This window comes from Bos indicus x Bos taurus, chromosome X, assembly GCF_003369695.1.
Source record: "Bos indicus x Bos taurus breed Angus x Brahman F1 hybrid chromosome X, Bos_hybrid_MaternalHap_v2.0, whole genome shotgun sequence".
In the NCBI taxonomy this organism is placed as follows: Eukaryota; Metazoa; Chordata; class Mammalia; order Artiodactyla; family Bovidae; genus Bos; species Bos indicus x Bos taurus.
This window is the reverse complement of record NC_040105.1, coordinates 109,991,567-110,012,869: the sequence shown is the minus strand read 5'-3', so window position 1 is coordinate 110,012,869 and position 21,303 is coordinate 109,991,567. Positions and strand designations below refer to the sequence as shown.

At 52.2% G+C, this 21,303-nt stretch overlaps 2 protein-coding genes across 2 annotated transcripts in view; one reads left to right on the top strand and one right to left on the bottom strand.

Moving 5' to 3' along the window:
• The window catches only part of LOC113888154, a 49,637-nt gene extending 30,491 nt beyond the window's left edge, over positions 1 to 19,146 (top strand). The window contains exons 2-3 of the mRNA XM_027535451.1: positions 15,102 to 15,225; positions 18,449 to 19,146. Of these exons, the coding sequence (XP_027391252.1) occupies positions 15,102 to 15,225; positions 18,449 to 18,888 (564 nt within the window). The 3' untranslated portion in view covers positions 18,889 to 19,146. The remainder of the gene's footprint in view (positions 1 to 15,101; positions 15,226 to 18,448) is intronic.
• Positions 19,147 to 19,829: 683 nt separating this feature from the next.
• Positions 19,830 to 21,303, bottom strand: LOC113888152 (heat shock transcription factor, X-linked member 3-like). The gene is made up of 2 exons (XM_027535449.1): positions 20,821 to 21,303; positions 19,830 to 20,426 (listed from the first exon to the last, which is right to left on the bottom strand). The coding sequence occupies exons 1-2, from the start codon at positions 21,301 to 21,303 to the stop codon at positions 19,830 to 19,832; spliced, it is 1,080 nt and encodes a 359-aa protein (XP_027391250.1).

The following is a 21,303-nucleotide window of genomic DNA, read 5'->3' as shown; positions in this document are numbered from 1 at the left end:
CCTGTATGCAAGTCAGGAAGCAACAGTTAGAACTGGACATGGAACAACAGACTGGTTCCAAATAGGAAAAGCGTATGTCAAGGCTGCATATTGTCACCCTGCTTATTTAACTTATATACAGAGTGCATCATGAGAAACGCTGGGCTGGAAGAAGCACAAGCTGGAATCAAGATTGCCAGGAGAAATATCAATAACCTCAGATATGCAGATGACACCAACCTTATGGCAGAAAGTGAAGAAGTACTAAAGAGCCTCTTGATGAAAGTGAAAGAGGAGAGTGGAAAAGTTGGCTTAAAGCTCAACATTCAGAAAACTAAGATCATGGCATCCGGTCCTATCACTTCATGGCAAATAGATGGGTAAACAGTGGAAACAGTGGCTGACTTTATTTTTTGGGACTCCATAATCACTGCAGATGGTGACTCCAGCCATGAAATTAAAAAACACTTACTCGCTGGAAGAAAAGTTATGACAAACCTAGACAGCATATTAAAAAGCAGAGACATTACTTCACCAACAAAGGTCCGTCTATTTAATGCTATGGTTTTCCCAGTAGTCATGTATGGATGTGAGAGTTGGACTATAAAGAAAGTGGAGCACCAAAGAATTGATGTTTTTGAACTGTGGTGTTGGATAAGATTCTTGAGAGTCCCTTGAACTGCAAGGAGGTCCAACCAGTCCATCCTAAAGGAGATCAGTCCTGAATGTTCATTGAAAGGACTGATGTTGAAGCTGAAACTCCAATCCTTTGGCCACGTGATGCAAAGGGTTGATTCATTTGAAAAGACCCTGATGATGGGAAAGATTGAAGGCAGAAGGAGAAAGGGAAGACAGAGAATGAGATGGTTGGATGGCATCACCGACTCAGTGGACATGATTTTGGGTAAACTGTGGGAGTTGGTGGTGGACAGGGAAGCCTGGCATTCTGCAGTCCATGGGGTCACAAAAATTCGGGCACAACTGAACTGAACTGGATTTGTGACTGAACTGAACTGAACTGGATTTGTCCCAAGAGGCTGACTGTGTAACTGGGAGAGAGGAAAAATGGACCAGGTGAAAGGAAGAAAGGATACAGCCAGACACAGTGCAATGCCTCAGGAGAACTTTGGCCAAGAGGACACTGATTGCTACAGAGAGGATGTGGGAAAGCTCGGAGATGCAGTCCAAACTGAGCTGAGTAAACCACAAGAGGAGACGTGGAAGCAGGCGTGTTCCCTGAGTCTGTCTCCATTCTTTAACAGCATGAGTTCATGAAGCTGAGCAGACACATTGAGCCCAGGCGGGAGCACTGGCAGACAGAAGATCAACGTCTGAGAGCAAACCCCTGGCAAGGGGCACACTGTGTGCAGCCAGTGCTGTGGAGAAAGGAGAGGGCCACCTGTAGGCTCTGAGTGAGTGGCAAGGGTAGTCGGTTGGCATAGAGAGTGCCTTTATAAAATAAGGAGCTAACATTCAAAAACCAGGAGATCTCTTACTGAACTTCAGCTTTTTTGGCCATTCTGGACAAATCAAAAGGCCTGGCACCTGGCCTGCACACCCTCCTATTGTGAGTGGCAGCTCCTCCTGGGCTAGATCATGCCCTCTCCGTGTGTTCTAGCCCCCTCACTCCCCGTGGTTTGCACCCGCTGACCTCACTTCTTCAAGTTGCCTGCCAGGGCCCTGGAGCAGCAGGGACACTGTCACTTGGCTGAGTCTCATGGTCAGTCAGAGGACTAAAAAGGTCAACAGGTTCTGTGCATAAATCTTCTCACTACGATTTTACTACCTGTTACCTTAGCTTCCTCATCTGTTAAGTGGGTGTAATAGTATACTCAAATATATAGCAACCACTCTATGTGTAATTTGCTTAGCATAGCATCTGGACCCATCAGTTGAGTTAAGTTGCTCAGTCCTGTCCAACTCTTTGCGACCCCATAGACTGCAGAACACCAGGCTTCCCTGTCCATCACCAACTCCCAGGGCTTGGTCAAACTCATGTCCATCGAGTCAGTGATGCCATTCAAGCATCTCATCCTCTGTCACCCCCTTCTCCTGCCTTCAGTGTTTCCTATCATCAGGGTTTTGTTTTTGTTTTCCAAAGAATCAGTTCTTTGTATCAGGTGCCAAAGTATTGGAGTTTCAGCTTCAACATCAGTCCTTACAATGAATTTAGGACTGATTTCCTTTAGGATTGATTGGTTGGATCTCCTTGCAGTCTAAGGGACTCTCAAGAGTCTTCTCCAACACCACAGTTCAAAAGTATCAGTTCTTCAGCCTTCAGCCTTCTTTATGATCCAATTCTTACATCCATACATGACTACTGGCAAAATCATAACTTTGACTAGACAGACCTATGTCAGCAAAAAATGTCTCTGCTTTTTACTATGTGGTTTAGATTGGTCATAGCTTTTCTTCTGAGGAGCAAGTGTCTTTTAATTTCATGGCTGCAGTCACCATCTGCAGTGATTTTTGGAGTCCAAGAAAATAAAATCTCTCACTGGTTCCATTGTTTCCCCATCTATTTGCCATGAAGTGATGGGACCGGATGCCATGATCTTACTTTTTTGAATGTTGAGATTTAGCCAGCTTTTTTACCCTTCTCTTTTACTTTCACCAAGATGCTCCTCAGCTCCTCTTTGTTTTCTGTCATAAGGTTTGTGTCATTTGCCTATCTGAGGTAATTGATATTTCTCCCAGCAATGTTGCTATGCCAATAGCAAACTGCTTAAAAACAGTCCCCAGAACCCCAGAGGGACATGGTAGCAGGCTGGTGACAATGAAGCACTTTCTTCTGCCCTTGTCAGCCAAGGGTAGGTCCCAAAAGTAGATGAAAGACCCCAGCATAATTTTCCTGGTCGCCTTCCCCATAACATTTTTGTGCACCAAGTTTATCCCAGCCTTTCAACTCATGGAACCCTCCCTGCTGTCCTAGTGACTGTGCACTGTTACTACACTCAACATACAGATGTGAAACCTGAGGCTGAAAAGGGTCAGCCTGATGAAAAGGGTCATCACTGGTTTAAGATCTAAAACCCTGGCTTCTGAGTCACGATGCCACAATGCTAAAGACAAACTCAGGCAAGGACACTTATCTGGACTGCTCAGACCTGCACTGTGAGGCTTATGGCCATATATCCTCATGGATAACCGGGGTACCTCAAGGGTCACTGGAGCACAGAAGCCGGCTGGGGTGGGCAAGCAAGAGACAGCTTCCAGATCATGGGCTGACCAGAAACCACAATTTTGCTCAAGGAAAACCTGGCCTTTGTAATTTAGGGTCCAGGTTAATCCTAAGAAAATGATTAGCTACCAAGCATGGAGCAAGTGAGCCCCCACTGCCACTTCCTAAAGGCAGCTTTCCGTCCTGTCCAAAGTTAATGCACAGGTTTCTCAGAGACAGAGGAGGCTGCCCAGCAGGGCAAGCAGCACCAGCAGCAGCACAAAGCCCTTTCCACTCATCTCCTCTACCTGCATTTCCTATTGGTCCTTGAGAAGTGTGCTATGAAAGCAAGTCAACCAGGTGAGCCTAATGCTGCTGAGCTTCTGGTGTCATCGCCTGTATCTCAAAACCAGAGACTCCTGAATCACGTTAATACCCCAGAATTATGTGGGTCGACCAAGGTTTTCTGGGGCTGTACTGGGAGACTGCACAGGGCTCCAGATGTCCTGAAACAAGATGGCAGACAGGTTTCCAGAATTACAAACTGGTGAATACACGTGCTTGCCAAGGGTCCTTCTTTTTAGCTCTAGGTTCCACCCATTTCTACCACAGAAGACCATGGTTGGTACCAAAAGACACCACATCCTGAGGCTGTTTGGCAGACGGTGGGGTGTGTAGTTATCCAGGTTGACCTGGGGCTGGCCCTCGGTCCTGCCTGTCCCAGGAAGGGCATCCCTCTAGGCTGAAGGCTGGAGGAAGGTAACACATCCTCTACCCCCGGGCCTCTGGCCGTCCTCTGAAAGTGTTCGCTCTTAAGGGACTAGGATCACTTGTTCCTAATGTTTTGTCCAAAAGCCTTGGGGGCCACAAGAGTTTACAGATTTAGAAATCATTGACAGGGACACAATGATCATCAACACCCCGGCAGGGGCTGACAAACACTGACATGGCAGCAGTGAACCATGTGACTGTTAATACCAAGTGGGCTCAGTTCAGTTCAGTCACTCAGTCATGTCCGACTCTGCGACCCCATGAATCGCAGCACACCAGGCCTCCCTGTCCATTACCAACTCCTGGAGTTTACCCAAACTCATGTCCATCGAGTCAGTGATGCCATCCAACCATCTCATCCTCTGTTGTCCCTTTCTCCTCCTTCCCCCAATCCCTCCTAGCATCAGGGTCTTTTCCAATGAGTCAACTCTTCACATGAGGTGACCAAAGTATTGAAGTTTTAGTTTAAGCATCAATCCTTCCAATGAACACCCAGGACTGATCTCCTTTAGGATGGACTGGTTGGATCTCCTTTCAGTCCAAGGGACTCTCAAGAGTCTTCTCCAACACCACAGTTCAGAACACGTGTATACCTGTGGCGGATTCATGTTGATGTATGGCAAAACCAATACAATACTGTAAAGTAATTAGCCTCCAATTAAAACAAATAAATTTATAATTTAAAAAAAAGCATCAATTCTTCGGTGCTCAGCTTTCTTCACAGTCCACCTCTCACATCCATACATGACCACTGGAAAAACCATAGCCTTGACTAGACCGACCTTTGTTGGCAAAGTAATGTCTCTGCTTTTTAATATGCTATCTAGGTTGGCCATAAATTTCCTTCCAAGGAGTAAGTGTCTTTTAATTTTATGGCTGTAATCACCATCTGCTGTGATTTTGGAGCCCCCCCAAATAACATCTGACACTGTTTCCACTGTTTCCCCATCTATTTCCCATGAAGTGATGGGACCAGATGCCATGATCTTAGTTTTCTCAATGTTGAGCTTTAAGCCAACTTTTTCACTCTCCTCTTTCACTTTCATTAAGAAGCTTTTTAGTTCCTCTTCACTTTCTGCCATCAGGGTGGTGTCATCTGCATATCTGAGGTTATTGATATTTCCCCCGGCAATCTTGATTCCAGCTTGTGCTTATTCCAGCCCAGTGTTTCTCATGATATACTCTGCATATAAGTTAAATAAGCAGGGTGACAATATACAGCCTTGATGTACTCACTCCTTTTCATATTTGGAACCAGTCTGTCGTTCCATGTCCAGTTCTAACTGTTGCTCCCTGACCTGCATACAGATTTCTCAAGAGGCAGGTCAGGTGGTCTGGTATGCCCATCTCTTTCAGAATTTTCCACAATTTATTGTGATCCACACAGTCAAAGGCTTTGGCATAGTCAATAAATTTGGCCATGGAGTACAGAATGAAGCAGGGCAAAGGCTAATAGAGTTTTGCCAAGAGAACTCACTGGTCATAGCAAACACCCTCTTCCAACAAGACAAGAGAAGACTCTACACATGAACATCACCAGATGGTCAACACCGAAATCAGATTGATTATATTCTTTGCAGCCAAAGACGGAGAAGTGCCAGGGTCCAGCCCCGGTGGATCCAGGGAAATTTGAAGGGGAGACGGCTTTGGCGAACTGGATACAATAGCTTTAATTAAATATTAATTAGAGGTATAAAGAGTAATAGAATAAGGATAGCTCAGTAGGAAAATTCAGCGGAGAAAAGAGGCTGAATAACTTGGTTTACGTGGAAAGCTAATAAAATTCCAAAATAAGGAATTTACGTCACCTACATAGGCCACAGGCGTCCTCCCATTCTCCCAAAGGAGAGGAGACACTAAGGCCTCCCCAGTCAGATCTTGGAAGCCCAGGCATAATTAGTAGGCTTGACAAGCCTCCACGTTCCAGATGGGGATTCAGCCAGAAGGTGAGAGAAAGAACGACATGGGGAGACAAGTCTTTCGAGGAACTGATCCCATTTTTTATTTTTCCAGGGTCTGTTTTTATACACTGAGATGTTATACAAAAGTCACGCGGGGTCAGCAGTCCTGACTTTTATTAAAGTCAGGTTCTTCATACAGATATATACAGAGGTCTTAGGGGTGTTACATCATCTTCTGGCCAGGGAGCCTGCTGACAATTTATGACCCTCTCCTTGTGACAGCAGTCAGTCAACCAGAACACTTATTTCTCCAGGGGTGATTATTCTTAAAACAGACGCCACCTTCTGAAGGTACCAGATAAAGTTACATTCCTATAGGGTGAGGGTGTAGTGGGTTTTAATTAAGGAAAGAATTTGCTTAGCCTAAGGTCTAACGTGATTAATATCAAAGGTTAATACTTATTTCTTCTATATATTCATTAATGTGTATAAGGGCAGGGGATGTGGAGACTTAGCAGCAAACATTGGCTCAACAAATGAAAAACCCTTCACCGATACAATTTCTAATCAGCCCACTATACTATACTAGTAGTTTTCTAACTTCTCTAAAGAACCTGTTTTTAGAAGGTTTAAAGCATCTCGTGCCTCTCATGGTTGAGAGGCTGTGAACAATCACATGTGGCCGGACAAGCCTGTCAGGCAGGCTAGAGAACCTTCAGAGGAGTTTGTAGGTTGAAACACTCCTATCACGTCCAGGAATTATTATTAACTGGAGCTCTTAAGTTAACTCCTTCTCCAAAGAGGTGGTGGGGGACAGCCCCCCATAAAGTCAGAGGTGTAGGTGAGAGCACAAGGTAGTAAAATAGGCAGACTCTAGTTTTGGGGGTAGATGCTCGAGAATTTCCAGGGGGGACTCCTGAGGCTTGATCCCACCTTTGCATATGTCGATCCTCCTTCCTCATGACCTTTGCCACAGGCGGAGTTCCTCACGCTGGCTACCGGCAGAGAAGCTCTATACAGTCAGCAAAAACAAGACTGGGAGCTGACTGTGGCTCAGATCATGAACTCCTTATTGCCAAATCCAGATTTAAATTGAAGAAAGTAGGGAAGACCACTAGACCATTCAGTTATGACCTAAATCACATCCCTTATGATTATACAGTGGAAGTGAGAAATAGATTTAAGGGACTAGATCTGATAGACAGAGTGCCTGATGAACTATGGACAGAGGCTCGTGACATTGTACAGGAGACAGGGATCAAGAACATCCCCAAGAAAAAGATGTGCAAGAAAGCAAAATGGCTGTCTGAGGAGGCCTTACAAATAGCCATGAAAAGAAGAGAAGTGAAAAGCAAAGGAGAAAAGGAAAGATATAAGCATCTGAATGCAGGGTTCCAAAGAATAGCAAGGAGAGATAAGAAAGCCTTCCTCGGTGATCAATGCAAAGAAATAGAGGAAATCAACAGAATGGGAAAGACTAGAGATCTCTTCAAGAAAATGAGAGATACAAAGGGAACATTTCATGAAAAGATGGGCTCAATAAAGGACATACATGGTATGGACCTAAGAGAAGCAGAAGGTACTAAGAAGAGGTGGAAAGAATACACAGAAGAACCAAGTGGGCTACATAGGGAAAATAAGGGATACTATAATAAATAGCTTCTTGGTATCATCCATTTTTGGTTTTACTACCAAAAGTGTTTATGTCAAGATGGTGAAAACACTTGGGTGCTGAAGTGTTCTGGGTGATGGAATGGTGGAAAGCAGGTCATGGACCTGAGGTAGCAGGCAGATGTTGTCTCCTGCACAGTTCAGGGAAGAGGCTCCCATCTTCATGGATTCCTGGTCCTGCTACAGCCCCCAGTTCACAAAGCCTGGCAGTTTGACTCAGCTCACAGTGCCTTCTGTCTCAGGGGCCACTATATACATCTTTGCTCAAAATCCACCGATGGCCCTTAAGTCCCAACCCAGGCCACATCCTATAGAACCTTTGGCACTGGGGGCCGATGGTGTCCATGTTATCCTCCTTTCCTAATTGGAGGCTCTTCACTTTCTCCCTGTCTCCCAGCTGCAGACTTGAAGGTACACACCTGCATTCCCACTCATTCTGGGGAAAGCTCTCTTTGCAAGAGATGCCTCTTCAACCACTACTCAGAGTAGCTGCTTTCTGGTTTACAGATTGCTTTTGTGTGAATCATCCCATGACTGCCTCACTCCCATCAGATACACCCACAAATAGGATTACTCCTAATGGGGACATTTCACACTGTGCTCATCCTTCAGATAAAGAAATGGAGACTCAGAGAGGGAGTGATTTGCTGAGACTCACGCTCCAGCAATGGTGGTGCTAGGGACCAATCCAGGTTTGAGATGGCAGGGCAGAGTGTCTGCTTCCTCCTACACTGCCTCTGTGGAGGACCAGAGCCTGCCCAGCCTATCAGGCACGCAGCCTTGCCTCTGCAGGCAATGGATGAAACTTCACAGCACATCAAAGTCTCTAGAAATCCTTTGCCAAAAACCCCTCAGGGAACCTATACATATAGTGTCAGGCTGGGGGCCCTCTACAAGCTCACCTGCTCCAGCTACACACCTGGGCTCAGTTCCCTCCATGGGTCTGACACTTCTGGGGGCCCTTCCCCCATTTCCCAGCCAAGGAGACCCTCTTCACTATAAGCCCCAGGGCAGACAGCCCTCCCGTCTGAAAAGCCCTCCATGGTCCCTCGATGTGAGTCAAGGCTTGGTTCCCCACGCTTCATGTTCCCCAAACTCTGCCTCGTTTCAGGCTCTGTGCTTTACAGGTCTGTCTGGAAGATGTGCTCCAGCCTTTCCAGCCCTCAGCCCTGAGTGATGCAGGTGTGAGTGGACATGTGACGCTTTGCACGGTGGAGGAGCCTCTTGCAGGATGGGTGTCCTTGGACTTGAATGCGCTTTGTCTTGTGAGGTCTGGCACCCAGATCTGCCCTCTCCCATTAGGCTGTGCTTACATGAGGGCTAGCAGGTGGCCGGGTGGCCAGTGCACTGGAAGCAGTTCTGCCCAACCCAGCAGCTGTCTGATGCAAAAGACGCCAAGAGCTCCTCCCACTGGACTGCGTGCAGGGCAGAGCATGGTGCCACACAGGCAAAGGCAGTTGGTGTCCTGTGTGTACACACAGCCACTGCCTGGGCAACAATTCCTGATTTCAGTTTTCCTGCTTGGTCAATAGCAATCATGAGGTCTCAGGCACTGTGAGGGCCCGACCACCAAGTCCCACTGTGGACATCTCCAATGTCTGTCTGTGCTCTGCACCTCCCGATAGGCTGGCAGGAACTGTCAGGTCAACATCGCAGGTGATGGGATGCCCTGCCCAACCATGTCTGCTCCCTGTCCCCTTGGTGGTAAGTCCCCAGCCAGCCTCCAGCACCAACTCCCTGCCCTCCCCGCCCCTGGGGAACAGCCTCACAAAGGACCTATCCTGAGAAGGCTGGCCCTGGAGTGGTCTGAGGAGAGGTGGCAAGATGGGGCCTTGGTACAGGGTTGACATCCCCTGCCCCATGGGTTATGAGGACCCATCCTGGGAGTAGTCTGTGTGCACTCAGCCCTGGGCTCAAGGCCACAGCCCAGCTGCTAGAACTTGTGCTGGGCTGGCAGGGGGAGAGGAATTCCCTGGCAAGTGAGAAGATCCAGGTGTGTGGAACATGGTGGGGGCAGAATAGAGGGGAGTGACTTCTTTGCTTTGCTGTCTGTAGGGTGATGACCAACCTAGGATGAAAAACAGTGAGGACCAATGTTGGGGGGGAGCAGAGTCTTCCCAGTAGCTGACAAAGCTTTAGGCAGTGGAAAAACATCAGCCCAGGATTCAACAGGTGTGGCTGAACCTCAAAGACACTGAATGTTCCACCAAGGCAGGATTGACCCACTGGCATTGGATGTCCTCTTGGGAAAACATGCATCACTGACATGAAGGCCAGAGAGACCGGGAGGCAGGCCCCAGAAGACTGGGACATCCAAGATGTCTCTGAACTTCTGAGCCTGCAACAGCAGCCCACTTCTCCCACCCCATAAAGAGCTGGTGCCCCCACCCTCAAGGGAGCAAACTGGACCAGAGGCCTCCCTCACAGGTGCCCTCCATCCCAGGAAGCAGGGGAGCTGGCTGCCCTGATCTGTGGCAGGACACACAGCACTACCATGATGAGAACCAAGGAAGCATGGGAAGAGCTGGTCACCTACTGCCCGGCCACCAAGCAGAGTGAAGTCACTGTACAACACAGGTCAGGCTTACCAGGCCTGGTGATGGAGGAGATGGACGACACACCCCTCCATCCATCCCTGCTGCCCAGGGACTGCAGCAGAGGTCGTGGGGTTGCACTGAGCTGCCAGGAGCCAGGGACCATGATGAGGGCTGCCACCTCCCAGGAGGCGGGACCCACAGAGGAGGGAAGGTGGTCCATACGATGCAGCCTCCCAGAGCTTTGATAGGTGGGCAACCAACCAAGGTACAGTCCAAAATGACACTGAGGCCAAAGGCAGCCACCCCAGTAAACAGGTCAAGATCCCTCGCCCAGGTTGGGCCCCTGAGCCAGTTCTCAGGTCTGCAACTGAGGAACAGGGATGGGGAAGGTCCCTGGGAGAAGGACGCTGCAGCACCACAGCAAACAGACATGGGAACAACCCTAGCCCCTCCCAAAGGGACCTCGGGCACTGAGATGGTGAACCCACACAGGCAGGTGGGACCACCAGAGGAGTGGAGGTTGCCAGACACAGGGTCAACTTGACACCAAATTGAGAGACACAGTTAACTCTGACTCTGTGGCCCCTTCGGGATGACCCCCTGGGCTGGGATTTCTGGGCACAGGGGCTCAATGGTCAAGGGACACAGGGCCAGTCCCCAGGATTCATCAGTCGGTCTTGAGCTGCGAGGGCCTGGAGGCCTGGAATGCAATATCCCCCAAAGCCAGGTCCAGGGCTTAGTGAGACGTCTGTTGAGGACTCCTTCAGAACCTGGGGGAACATGTGATGTAAGGAAAAGATGGTAAGGCTGAACGGAAACCCTGCATGAACTCCAGTGAGTAAAAGAGAAATGCACAGAAAAAGAGAGGGGATACACGCCCCGCTCATGAACTGAAGAACCTGCTCACCTCTGGGGGCAACTCATGGGCATCCTCTGCTCCTGACCCCTCACACCCACTCTGTGCTTGGCCAAGTCACCATGGTGGGCACACTAGTACTCAAAGGATAGCTGGACAGGTCTCCCACCCAGAGCGCCAGAGTCCCCTCACTGAAGTCCTCTCACCATGGGTATGGGATGACAATGCACATTCCACTCCGCCCTCCCTGCTCCTTGTCCTTGCAAACTAAACAGCTGGATCCATTCTGTGAGCCGCAGCCTAGTGTCTGGAAGTCCCCTCCTGTGCTGGTGGGCATGGCACCTGGGTCATGGCCATCCTGCCCAGATGGAGGACAGTGAAGAGCACATAGACCCCAGAGCTTGGAAGTGATGGACACATACAAACCAGCATCTCCCACTTCCGTGTCAAATGTGATGTAAAGGCCTGTGATGTGAATGAGAGCAGGGCAGCAACAGAGGCTCACAGAAGCTTCCCCGGTCCCCCTGGGTGGTGCCCCATCCCCTAGGCAATCAGTACCCTGAGCAGCGGCAGCAGAGTGGCCATCCGTGTCCACAGGTCATATGTGTGCCATGTCCTATCAAAGAACTGCAGCAGAACTGAGATGAAATCAGAAACTTGTCCGGTTCTCAGGCTGGCCCCTCCATCTGGGCTGTATGCAAAGGGGTGTGGTCAATGGGAGCTGCCCTGGGGACAGAGGGGAAGTAGGTCTGGTTGACCTCCTGGAGCTACACGGCTGCCCCTGGGTTTGTCCTGCGTGTGGGAGTCCGAGGCCCAGAACCAAAGCTAGGCAGGGACCGAGGAACTGACATGGAGGTGAAAGAGCCCTCTCTCATGGGCAGAGTGCTGGACACCAGGGCAGCATCTCCTTGAGGACTGCTTGCCCCAGGTGCCAAGCCTGGGGGTGGATGGCAATCCCCAGTGGAAGGACCTGACAGACACATGCTGACCTGTGGGGCACTTACAGCTCCGAGACACAAGGCGAATACTGAGTCCATTGCTAGCCTGAAAACAGAAGAGAACGAATCTGCAATACAAACACCAGGGTGGGATGAGTGCCCAGACCCCAAAAGAAGTGCCCACAACTCAGCACAGAAAGGACACACAGCTAAGTGGATATATGGGCAACAGGCATTTCAGAGAGGAAACCACATTGGCCAAAGAGGACATGAGGGAAACCAAGAATCTGTGTCAAGCCCTCCCAGGTCAGTGCTGTCTGCAAACACACAACAGGAGCAAAGTAGAACCCTCACCAAGCCTCAGAGACCCAGGTGGGGTGGGAGGCAGCACCCTCTGTGGATCGGTCTACACATCTGGGCATGTGAGGAGAACTGGTGCCAGCAGCAGGGATGGGACAGGTGTGGAGAAATGCCATGGAGCAGGGCCTCACAGCTGCCCCCATCAGCAGCCACACATCATAGGTGTCCAGTTCACTGGGCAAGGTCTAGTTCATAACCAGGATGCAGAAAGAACAGCAGCAGCCTACCTACCATTCACAGGACCCTCTCTCATGATCTGAGACCACTACCAGGAGGTTCTGGGGTATATGGAGGTAGCTGATAACCACTCTTGGGGCAAGGATCCGGGCACCAGCATGAGGGAGTTGGGTGTGGTGTTCGCTCGGGTCCCTGCAGCACTGAGGCCTCAAATCCAGGAGGCAGCCTCTGCCCCTCAATTCACAGCCGGGAGAGTTCTGCAAGGAGAGAGCATGCTAGAAGGGAAAGTACTGCTCAGAATAACATTCCCACGGCAGCAGTTGCATGGGTGCCTGGCTAATGGGAACCAGTGAGACATCGACCCTGCCTTCCTGGGACTTGGTGACCCTTGGCAGTCCAGACTTGTGCACAGCAGCCACAGCCTGGATGGAAGAACAGGGCAAAGGCTTCAACAGGAAGATGCAGGGTGCCCCAGAACTGCCAGATGAAAGCACGTGACACTCGGGCAGACAGAAAAGGGATGTTACAGCTGTGCTTGGAAGGACAGTAGGTTGTCAGGACAAGAGGAGCCAGCAGTCCAGGGGCAGGAACCGCACGATCTGAAGTGTGGGGTCCCAGATGTACTCTGCACAGAGCCCAGGGCCAGCACAGCCCTCCAGAGTGCTGGGAAATGAGGAAGGAGACCTGGGACCACAGGAAGCCCCCCAGGGCACCATGGATGGGTTGGGGCTTGGGCTCAGCTGTACTTCCCATCCAGGGTTGAGGACAGATGTGTGTGCGGTGTGACACACATCGACAGAATCGATAGTGTGCGCAACACTGGGTGGAAGAGGAGAGACAAGAGGGGTCCAAGCTGGTGGGGGAGCCTAGGCTGACAGCCCTGGCCCCAGGCCATGAGGCCTGAGCTCAACTAGTAGCAGTGGGGACAGGAAGAGGAGCATTTACTGTGATCAGGCACTTGGGAGGCAGGGACACAGCAGCCAGGGCAGCGGTCAGGAGCAGAGTCAGGTGGTTGCCCTGGGTGGGCTGAGCCCCCAGACAAGAGGAAGAGTTCAGGAAACAGTTTTGAAGGCAAAGCTGCCTTTCTCTGAGACATCTCAGGTCCCAGGGGCAGCAGGTAACACAGGGAGGATTTTCTTCCACATCTGCAAAAGAACAGATAGACTGTTGCTCAGCACTGGGCCAGCAGTCCCAGGGTGGCTTGGAGGGGAGACAGCCTGGGTTTTCAGCCCAGAGATGGGGAACTCTGCCCAGAGGTCGTGCCTCTCTCTGCTTCCCTGGCCCCTGAGGTCCACTCTGAAGCTCAGATGCAGTCACTGAAGACACTGGGTCACGGTCACTTTGACTCTCGCCGTTTCTCACGGACTGGACGCCTATGGCAAGGACTCAAAAGGGCACAGTCTGGCCTCTGCCATGAAGCTGGACAGGCCCACTCTCCGTGGGTTTCCTGGGCCCACAGCTCCATCCTTGTCAGTCACGCCCTGCCTCTGGTGGCTCCACCCCACCCAGAGCCACGCCCAAACCCCGCCCCAGCCCCACCCAAGCCCCTTTCTGTCCCAGTCCCGCCCTGCCCCAGCCCTGAGTTGAGTCCTTCTCCAGAATCTCCACCTCAGCTCCGTCTTTCCCACACTCTTCCTCCCACACTGCTCCTCCCACCTCCTCCCCCTCTCTTCCACCAGGCCGCTCACCTCCTGGTCCTCCTCTGGGTCCTGCTTCAGGCTGCTGGTCTCGAGGCTCCTCCCGGCCTGACCTTCCAGGTGCCTCAGAGCGTGACGGATCTTAGTTTGTCTCCTAGCGGACAGGGCCGGTGAGGGAATGCACCTTTGTTCGTACTTGTGTGTCTATGTAACTGCGTGCCTACGTGAGTAAGGGAAGCCATACACACCGGAAATGACAGGTGTCAGTGTTTGTGGGCACGATGCGACTGAAGCCAGCCAGTGCTGTCAGCTGTCTTGGTCCTAGTGGCGGACCACTGTCCTGCCTGGTGGCCGCAGCCCAACCATCCCAAAGTGCCCACGACTCGCTCTGCTTGCAGGAAGGCAGGACCTGCCTCATGCGTAGATGGTACCTCCAGGCAGGGGTTTCCAGGCTCTGGGACTAGGAGCGCCTGCCAGGAGGCCAAGCTGGACCTTCTGGCCCCCTCCACAGCCACAGTAACCCCACCACCACCACTGCTTTCTTTCCACATGTGCATCCAAGCAATGCCCTGGGACACATGGGAAGATGCCCCAGACCTGCCATCCAACCTCTTACCCCGCCCCTGGACTATGACCTAACGCTAGCCCCACCCTCCCGCTGGGAGTCGCCCCCACCCGACCCTGCAGGGCTCAGCTGCTTGTCCCCAGTTCCCCTCCTGGTGGGGCCCAACCAGGAGTCCATGGAGGGCGGCCCACTGACTGTTGCGGCTCCCGGATCCTTCCAGAGTGGCAGTGTGAGGGGAGGAGTCATTTTCTCTTGTTCTTTGCAGGGTCTCCTGGGCTGTAAGTCACAATCACTCCTGGGGTATGGGTTTATGTGCTGCAAACTGAGGCATCGTGGGGTCCCTGTCCCAGCCCGGTGAGGACAGGCCAGCTGCTGTGATGAGCAGAACCCACCCTGAGGGAACCTGCACGTGTGTTTCTCATCAGTTGGGCCCTCCTGGGACCCCGTTGTCTGAGGCCCCTGGTGAGGAGAAGACGGTGGTGGCTTGTTGTCCAAGATTGCTGTATTGTCACTGGTGACTTTCTCCCTGTTCCTCTGGTCCTCGTGCAGGTGAAGATGCCCAGTCAAGCAAGCAGAAGAGTGTTTTCTCCTCTGGCCACCAAGCAGGCACCTTCTGCTTCAGGCCATAGGAGTGCTTGCAGCCACTTCTTGCTCAGGGATTCCACCCACACAGGTGAGATTCAGAGGCTCTCAGGAGGAAGGGGTTGGGTTGGCTGAGATACTGAATGGCACAAACTGGGCAAGCATGGAATCTAGTCACATACCCTAGTAGAAGACATAGCAGTGGCAAAGTCCCAAGGGCCAGCCTTGTAACCAAGCCAGACCCAATGAACAGTGTAACCCTTTGTCACCCAGCACATGGGCAAACGTTGAACCGAATGATGATGCTCGGGACCAGGCAGTGCATGAGGACATGACACCCTTGCCTGTGGTTAGTGGAGTGGAAACGGGAAGCCTTTGTGGAAGGCCGTTTGTTGGCATGTGTCAGCACCTCGGGTGTGTGCCATGTGCACTGGGCCGCCTCCTGCATGGCTCTTCAGTGAGTGTGTGGTCACATCGAGTGGCTATATTGGCAGAATGAGTTTTCCCTTCCCTTCCATCAGGAGGGAAGCATCAGTAAATTGTGGGACCCCCGACAATGGGAGGTGTAAACAGACACCGTGTAAGGGTGAAAACAGACACATGAATTTTGCAGACGTGGAGGAGTGTGCTCGAGGTGCTGGGAGTGGAGAAGCCATCCCCCACTCCCCCCTTACCCCTGTGGAGAGATGTCCCAACAGAGCTGACCCTTTGGCTTCATTTGCCAGCAGTCACTTCAGGATTGCACCGGGTGGCTCATACTAGGAACTGTGTTGGTTCAGGAGGCCCAGCAGCCGAGATAGAGATGTCAGCTGACGTTGGCTCTCATGAGGGCTGTGGAGTCTGTCCTATCTCTCCCCCCTCACTTCCAGGGCATTGCTGGCCTTGGTGTGTGTGTCTGGGCTTGGAGAGCTCCGCCTTCCTCTTCACCCCAGTTTCCCCATGTTCCTGTCTGTCTCTAAATGTGTCCTTTGTATGGGGACAGCCATCCTGTTAGAGGAGGGTCCATCCTAATGAGCTCACTTGACCCCCATCAGCTCTGTGAAGACCTTTCCTTTGTCTGTAAGGTCACACTGAGGTGCGATGTGAGTCCTCACACCCAGCAAAGGGTCTGAGGTAGGAACACACTGGAATGTTCCAAGGATGGAAGGATGGCCTTCATGGCTACCAGAGGTGAATCCAGGGACGAGGAGAGAAGGCCAGTAGGGTAGGAGCCAGATCATGTGGGGTCTTGTGGGCCTGTGAGAACTGTGGCTCTGCTGTGCCAAATGAAGGAAAGGCCCAAAAGGCCCTGGGTTGGGTGCCCCTGGGACCTTGTTCCTGTCCTCATAGCCATGTGGAAATGGAGGCCCCTTGCGAGGTGCTGAGACCCTGCTGACGTTCAGGCTCATGGCTCTGCTCCTCTGCCTCCAGCTCCCTCCAGTGAACGGGGACCCCCCTCCAGGTACAGGGAAAGAAGTGCGAATGGAGATGTGTGTGTTAAGGTTCCCTGCAGTCTATGCCTCAGTGCCACCTCAGCCATTGAATGAGGTGATGGTAACCTAATGTATTATTTGAGGTCTGAATTCTGTGATACCTGAATGGTGCTGTCCCAGGCCCTGGTAATGACATGGAGTGCACCCATCCCATTAGTTCCTGTTCTCCTTTGTTCTTTCTCGAGGCTCTGGGCAGGGGCCGGGGCATCTGCTGACAGTGGAGGCAGTGGTATGGGAAGGGCTAGGAGGAAGGTGGCTCCCAAAGGCATGGGGAAGACACCTGGCAGGGCCATCTGAGGTCCAGGGTGCCCCAGGGCCGAGTCCAGATTGGTTAGCATGGATATGCCCTTAGCATCCCTGGGCTAAGATGGGGGATCTGCAGAGCATGGGCAGTGATGGGGTTGTGGAACTGAAGGGTGGGGTGGTGGCAGGGAGTGGGGGAAGCCAAGCCCAGGACAATGCCTGTCTGTGCTGGGAGAGGACCAGAGCCCAGCCTCTGGGCTTTGAAACCAGGGGGCTTGCCCTCCCTCTTCAGTGCTCGCAGGATTTCAGGGCTTTCTGTCTTGGAACTCACCTTGTGCCTCTCTCCCACTGTCCCACCCTCCTTGCTGACCTCCCCACAGACCGCATGTAATGGATGGGTCCTCTGGGTCACCCCCCTCTATCGGTGGACTGTGTGAAGACGAATGGAATGAGCCAGCTCTCTCTGACCCCTGCGTTCTGTGTCAGCAGATTTGGAGGATGCTCGGGCTCGTGGGGCTGAGGTCCAGCCCAGGGCTGTGAGCTTGCAGGCCACTGAATCACACTCCTGACCTTTGTGGTTTTGTGTTTCTGCAGCCACATGAGGCCCTGGGAGCCCTAGGAGCCCTGGGAGATGAAGTTCGGCTATCTGTTCTTCCGAAACCTTATGCGGGTTTCGTTTTAAACAGTGTCAAGAACCTGGAGATGCCATGGTGGCCCATGCTACACGGTCACCGGCACTGTACCCTGGCCATCCACATGGTGTACCAGGACTGGAAAGACTCGGTCTAGTGGGAGCTGCTGGAGCGGAGGCTCAGAATGAGCCCACCCAGATCCAGGCCTTGCTGGGGAAAAGTTCGGCCATGGAGTGATCGTGGGTTAAGTGACACCCTGCCCCCTGATGCCCACATGGGCCCTGGCACTGCCCTGAATCTCAGCTGGGTTGTACTTGTTTGTTTTCTGTTGAACTAGTTGGTGGGGTTGGGCGTGGGGGCTGAGGTTTCTTCAGAGGGACAGCAAGGGTCCATGGGCTGGGAACTGGTGGCACAAGGTGCCTGATCACCACTCTGGGCCTCAGTCCCCTTTTGTGCTTGAGGCAGAGGCGCGTCTAGGACTGCACATGGCACTTGTCTGTGTGTATGTGTGTGTCCCCACATGTGTGTCTGTGTGCCTGGAAGAGACCATGAGAAGCAGTAAAGCACCCAGCCTGGGTTCCATACCCACATTGCCTGAAGCTGGGCCTGAGCAAGTCCCCTGACTCCCCAGGGGTGAGGCCCCACAGCAACACCTGTCTGCTGGTAAATCCCTTGGAGACCTGATGTCTGCTGGCCCCCGCTGGGGCCCTCATGCTCTGTCCCTGTGGCCTGCAGTGGGCAGACTGAAAGCTGCCCATGTCCTGGTGGGTTCCTGGAGCACCAGGCCTCTCCCTTTCATTTCACTCCCTCCCTCGCTTGGTCTCGCCCCAAGTTCCCTTTGCCGAGGTGAGCCCTCAGCCAGAGGACCCAGTTCACCTCAGGTTCCCTCCATGATACAGTCTTAGTCTCAAGAAGGTGCAACTTTGAATGACCTTGTTCTCATTCTGTGTCCTGTCTTTGCACACAGGTCTTGTGGTCATTGGGGGCACTTTGCTGTGCCTAGAAAACCCAGGTCCCAACCAGGTGCAGGAGCTGGAGAATCAAGCCCTGCTACCCGACCTGCAACAGAAGTACATGACTGCGCTGGCCAACCCCCGCTGGCTGCTGCAGCCCATCCCTGGAAGAGGCAGGAAGGACATCTTCCAGGTGGACATCCCCCAGCACCTGATCCTCTTTGGGCAGGAGGCCTGTCCAGACTGGGCTTTCGAGAGGAAAGTGACCAAGATACCAGCACATGGTGATACCATGCAGTCACCACCATGCTCTGGACTTGCCCATCTGGTTGTGTCTGAATCGGCCCTGCACTGCAGTGCCCAGTTGGTGCGGGGCTGGGGACAGGGACTCCCCTTGCATGATGCTGCTCTGGACTCAGCGAGAGACTCCGGAACTCTGAGCTCTACGAATTGATGGTGTTGCCACTCATTTTGGCCCTGCTGAGTCTGGGTGGTTGAGAGAAATGTGTTGTTAGGAAACTAGTAGGTGTTTTTCCCTCTCTGTTCTGGTCCAAATTCCTAATGTTGGAACAGTGTCCACGGGGTGATAGGGGAAAGCCAGGGGTGGGGCTGAGCATAAGCAGGCAGAGAGGCCTGCAGGCCCAGAAACAGGCCGTGGTTTGTCCTTGCACGTGACACTTGTCCTACTGTAAAGTGTTCCTTGGCTCTCAAATTATGTGTGTTGGACTCAGTGCCTGGCCGCCTCACATCCAAAGATAGGCTTCTAAATACAGCCGTGAGGGCAGAGTGACAAGGGCTGGTGTTCACCTTGTGGAAACCTTGTACTTGTCTTTGGCTTTGGGGTAATGTGTTTGCAAGGCACTTAGTGGCTGGGGTGACCCTGCTTTCCAGTGAGCCTCTTGAGGAAGCCCCTGGATAGGGAGCTGGGATGCTCAGCTGCTGATCAGAAACTTGTGGCATCACTGGGGGATCCTTGAGGAGCCCCTTCTGCTGCAGGGTGTATGACTCATGGGAGGTGAAACACCCAAGGTCAGGAGCCCAGCTGAGCCATCTGCTGAGCAGCAGGCAAGGCCCAGGGACCAGTCCATCCTGGGTTTGCCTCAGCACTCGGCTCATGGATCAGACCATTGGATGAGCCTGTGAAATGCTGCTGTTTCAGATGAAAATGGACCATGGGGACAAGACTGAAGATTGCCTGGGGCATGGGCTTCCAGCCTCTTCTAGCTCACCCTGTGCCATGTGTGAATACAATGGACAGATAGAAAGAACACAGACTCGTAGTTCTCGTTTGATTGTTTATTTACTCCAATGGAGTTTTGCTTGACTTTATTAGAGCCAGAAATCTATTTTTAATTATAAGAGAGTGCTTTTGAGTGTCCCTAGGTATCTGGCAGCTCAGGGATTGGGCTTGTTCTTGAGCTGCTCACAGAGGGCACACTTATAATCTGAGGACTCTCCCTGCTCATCCTCCGCCTCAGGGGCCTCATCTGGTGCCATGACTAAAAGGCCCGCCATCAGGATGGAGTAACAGGTGTTGTACAAAGCCATCACCGATTCATAATCTGGGTACACCGGGGGGCTCTCGGGCAGTTTCCCTGGGCTGTCCCTTTCAGCAGTAGCCGAGGGCACAGATATGGCATTGCTGGATGTGCCCTCTCCAGCCGCCCTGCTGGGGCTGCCCTGCTCACTGGGGAGATGGTTTTCCCCAGCCCGCCTGGCTACACTGCCCACAGACAGGTCAGAGAACACAAATGAGCACTGGCTGGGGGTTCTGCGAGCAGTTGGCATCCCCTTCTGGACTTTGTTGCCAGCCTTTTGGGTGAACTCGTTGTGGTGGAATTGAGGAGAGTGTCTGGTTGCCACCACTCGCTTCTTTCTCTTTGGAGTTGTTGTGCCAGTGGCAGGCTGAGAAGTTGTTCTGGGGTTGCCTTTCCTCTGGATGTTATGCAGAAGGAGAGGCTTGTCTCTCTGAAAATTGGAGTTTCGATAGATCTGAAAGCAAATGAATCACTTTAGGCATGAGAGGGGAGAAGAGCCCTTCCTCACCACCCTCCTCCCCACAACAGTCCGGGCCGTGCCTAAGTATAAAGACAAGGTCTCTTCATTCCTGGCAGGTTATGAGGCCCTAGCATGTCACTCCCTAGAGCTCCCCCAGGGCCATCTTCACTTGAGGTGTTACTGGCCCTCCCTGACATCAAGTGGCCCCTCAGTGTCTGGAGTCACCCCCATGGATCCTGTCTAATAGGGGTGGTGGAACACAACAGATCCTGCTTTCTCTTCTTTCCTTAACCACCCTCTCATGAGAACAACATTCTCCTGGGAAATGAAACCCGTCCAGCACTCAGCTCATCTAGTCTAGTCTCCCCAAAAGGGCTTTTTACATTACCATGAGCTTCTTCTCTGTAGAGTGACTCGAAGGGCGGACTTTCCTGAACCCGTACAGGTTCAGTTCACGGATGAAGCTCTTGATGCTGTCTGTCTCGAAGATCTGGTCCATGCCTCTGCGCTGGAGTACCTCTATCTGGAAGAGATCTGCCTCGATGACCACTGTATCTCCCTCATCGTTCCAGTGCACAGAGGTGAAGGCTGCATCCTCCACAATCCTCCAGAGCTTCCTGGGGAAGGACAGCCCAAGGATGGCGTTATTCTCTTCCTCTTTGGCCATTTCTGGGTTTGGGCCCTGTTGGAGTGGATTGTCATAGAGGCCTGGATCTGGGCTCTTGGGCTGGTCACCCTGCTTCTCCAAAGCCTCCCCTAAATCCAGGTTTGGATCTGGGGAGGAATCACGGGTGTCCCCTGCTGCAGGCTCCCCATCAGTTGATAGGATCAGCAGGGCTGCCCGTGCCTCATGGGAACTCTGACTAGCCAT

What these genes read in the sequence shown, in the direction of transcription:
- LOC113888152 (XM_027535449.1), bottom strand. Translation starts at nt 21,303, where the DNA reads ATGGCTAGTCAGAGTTCCCATGAGGCACGGGCAGCCCTGCTGATCCTA. An exon ending in CTACAGAGAAGAAGCTCATG is followed by an intron (nt 20,427 to 20,820) that starts GTAATGTAAAAA and finishes ATTTGCTTTCAG; the next exon opens with ATCTATCGAAACTCCAATTT.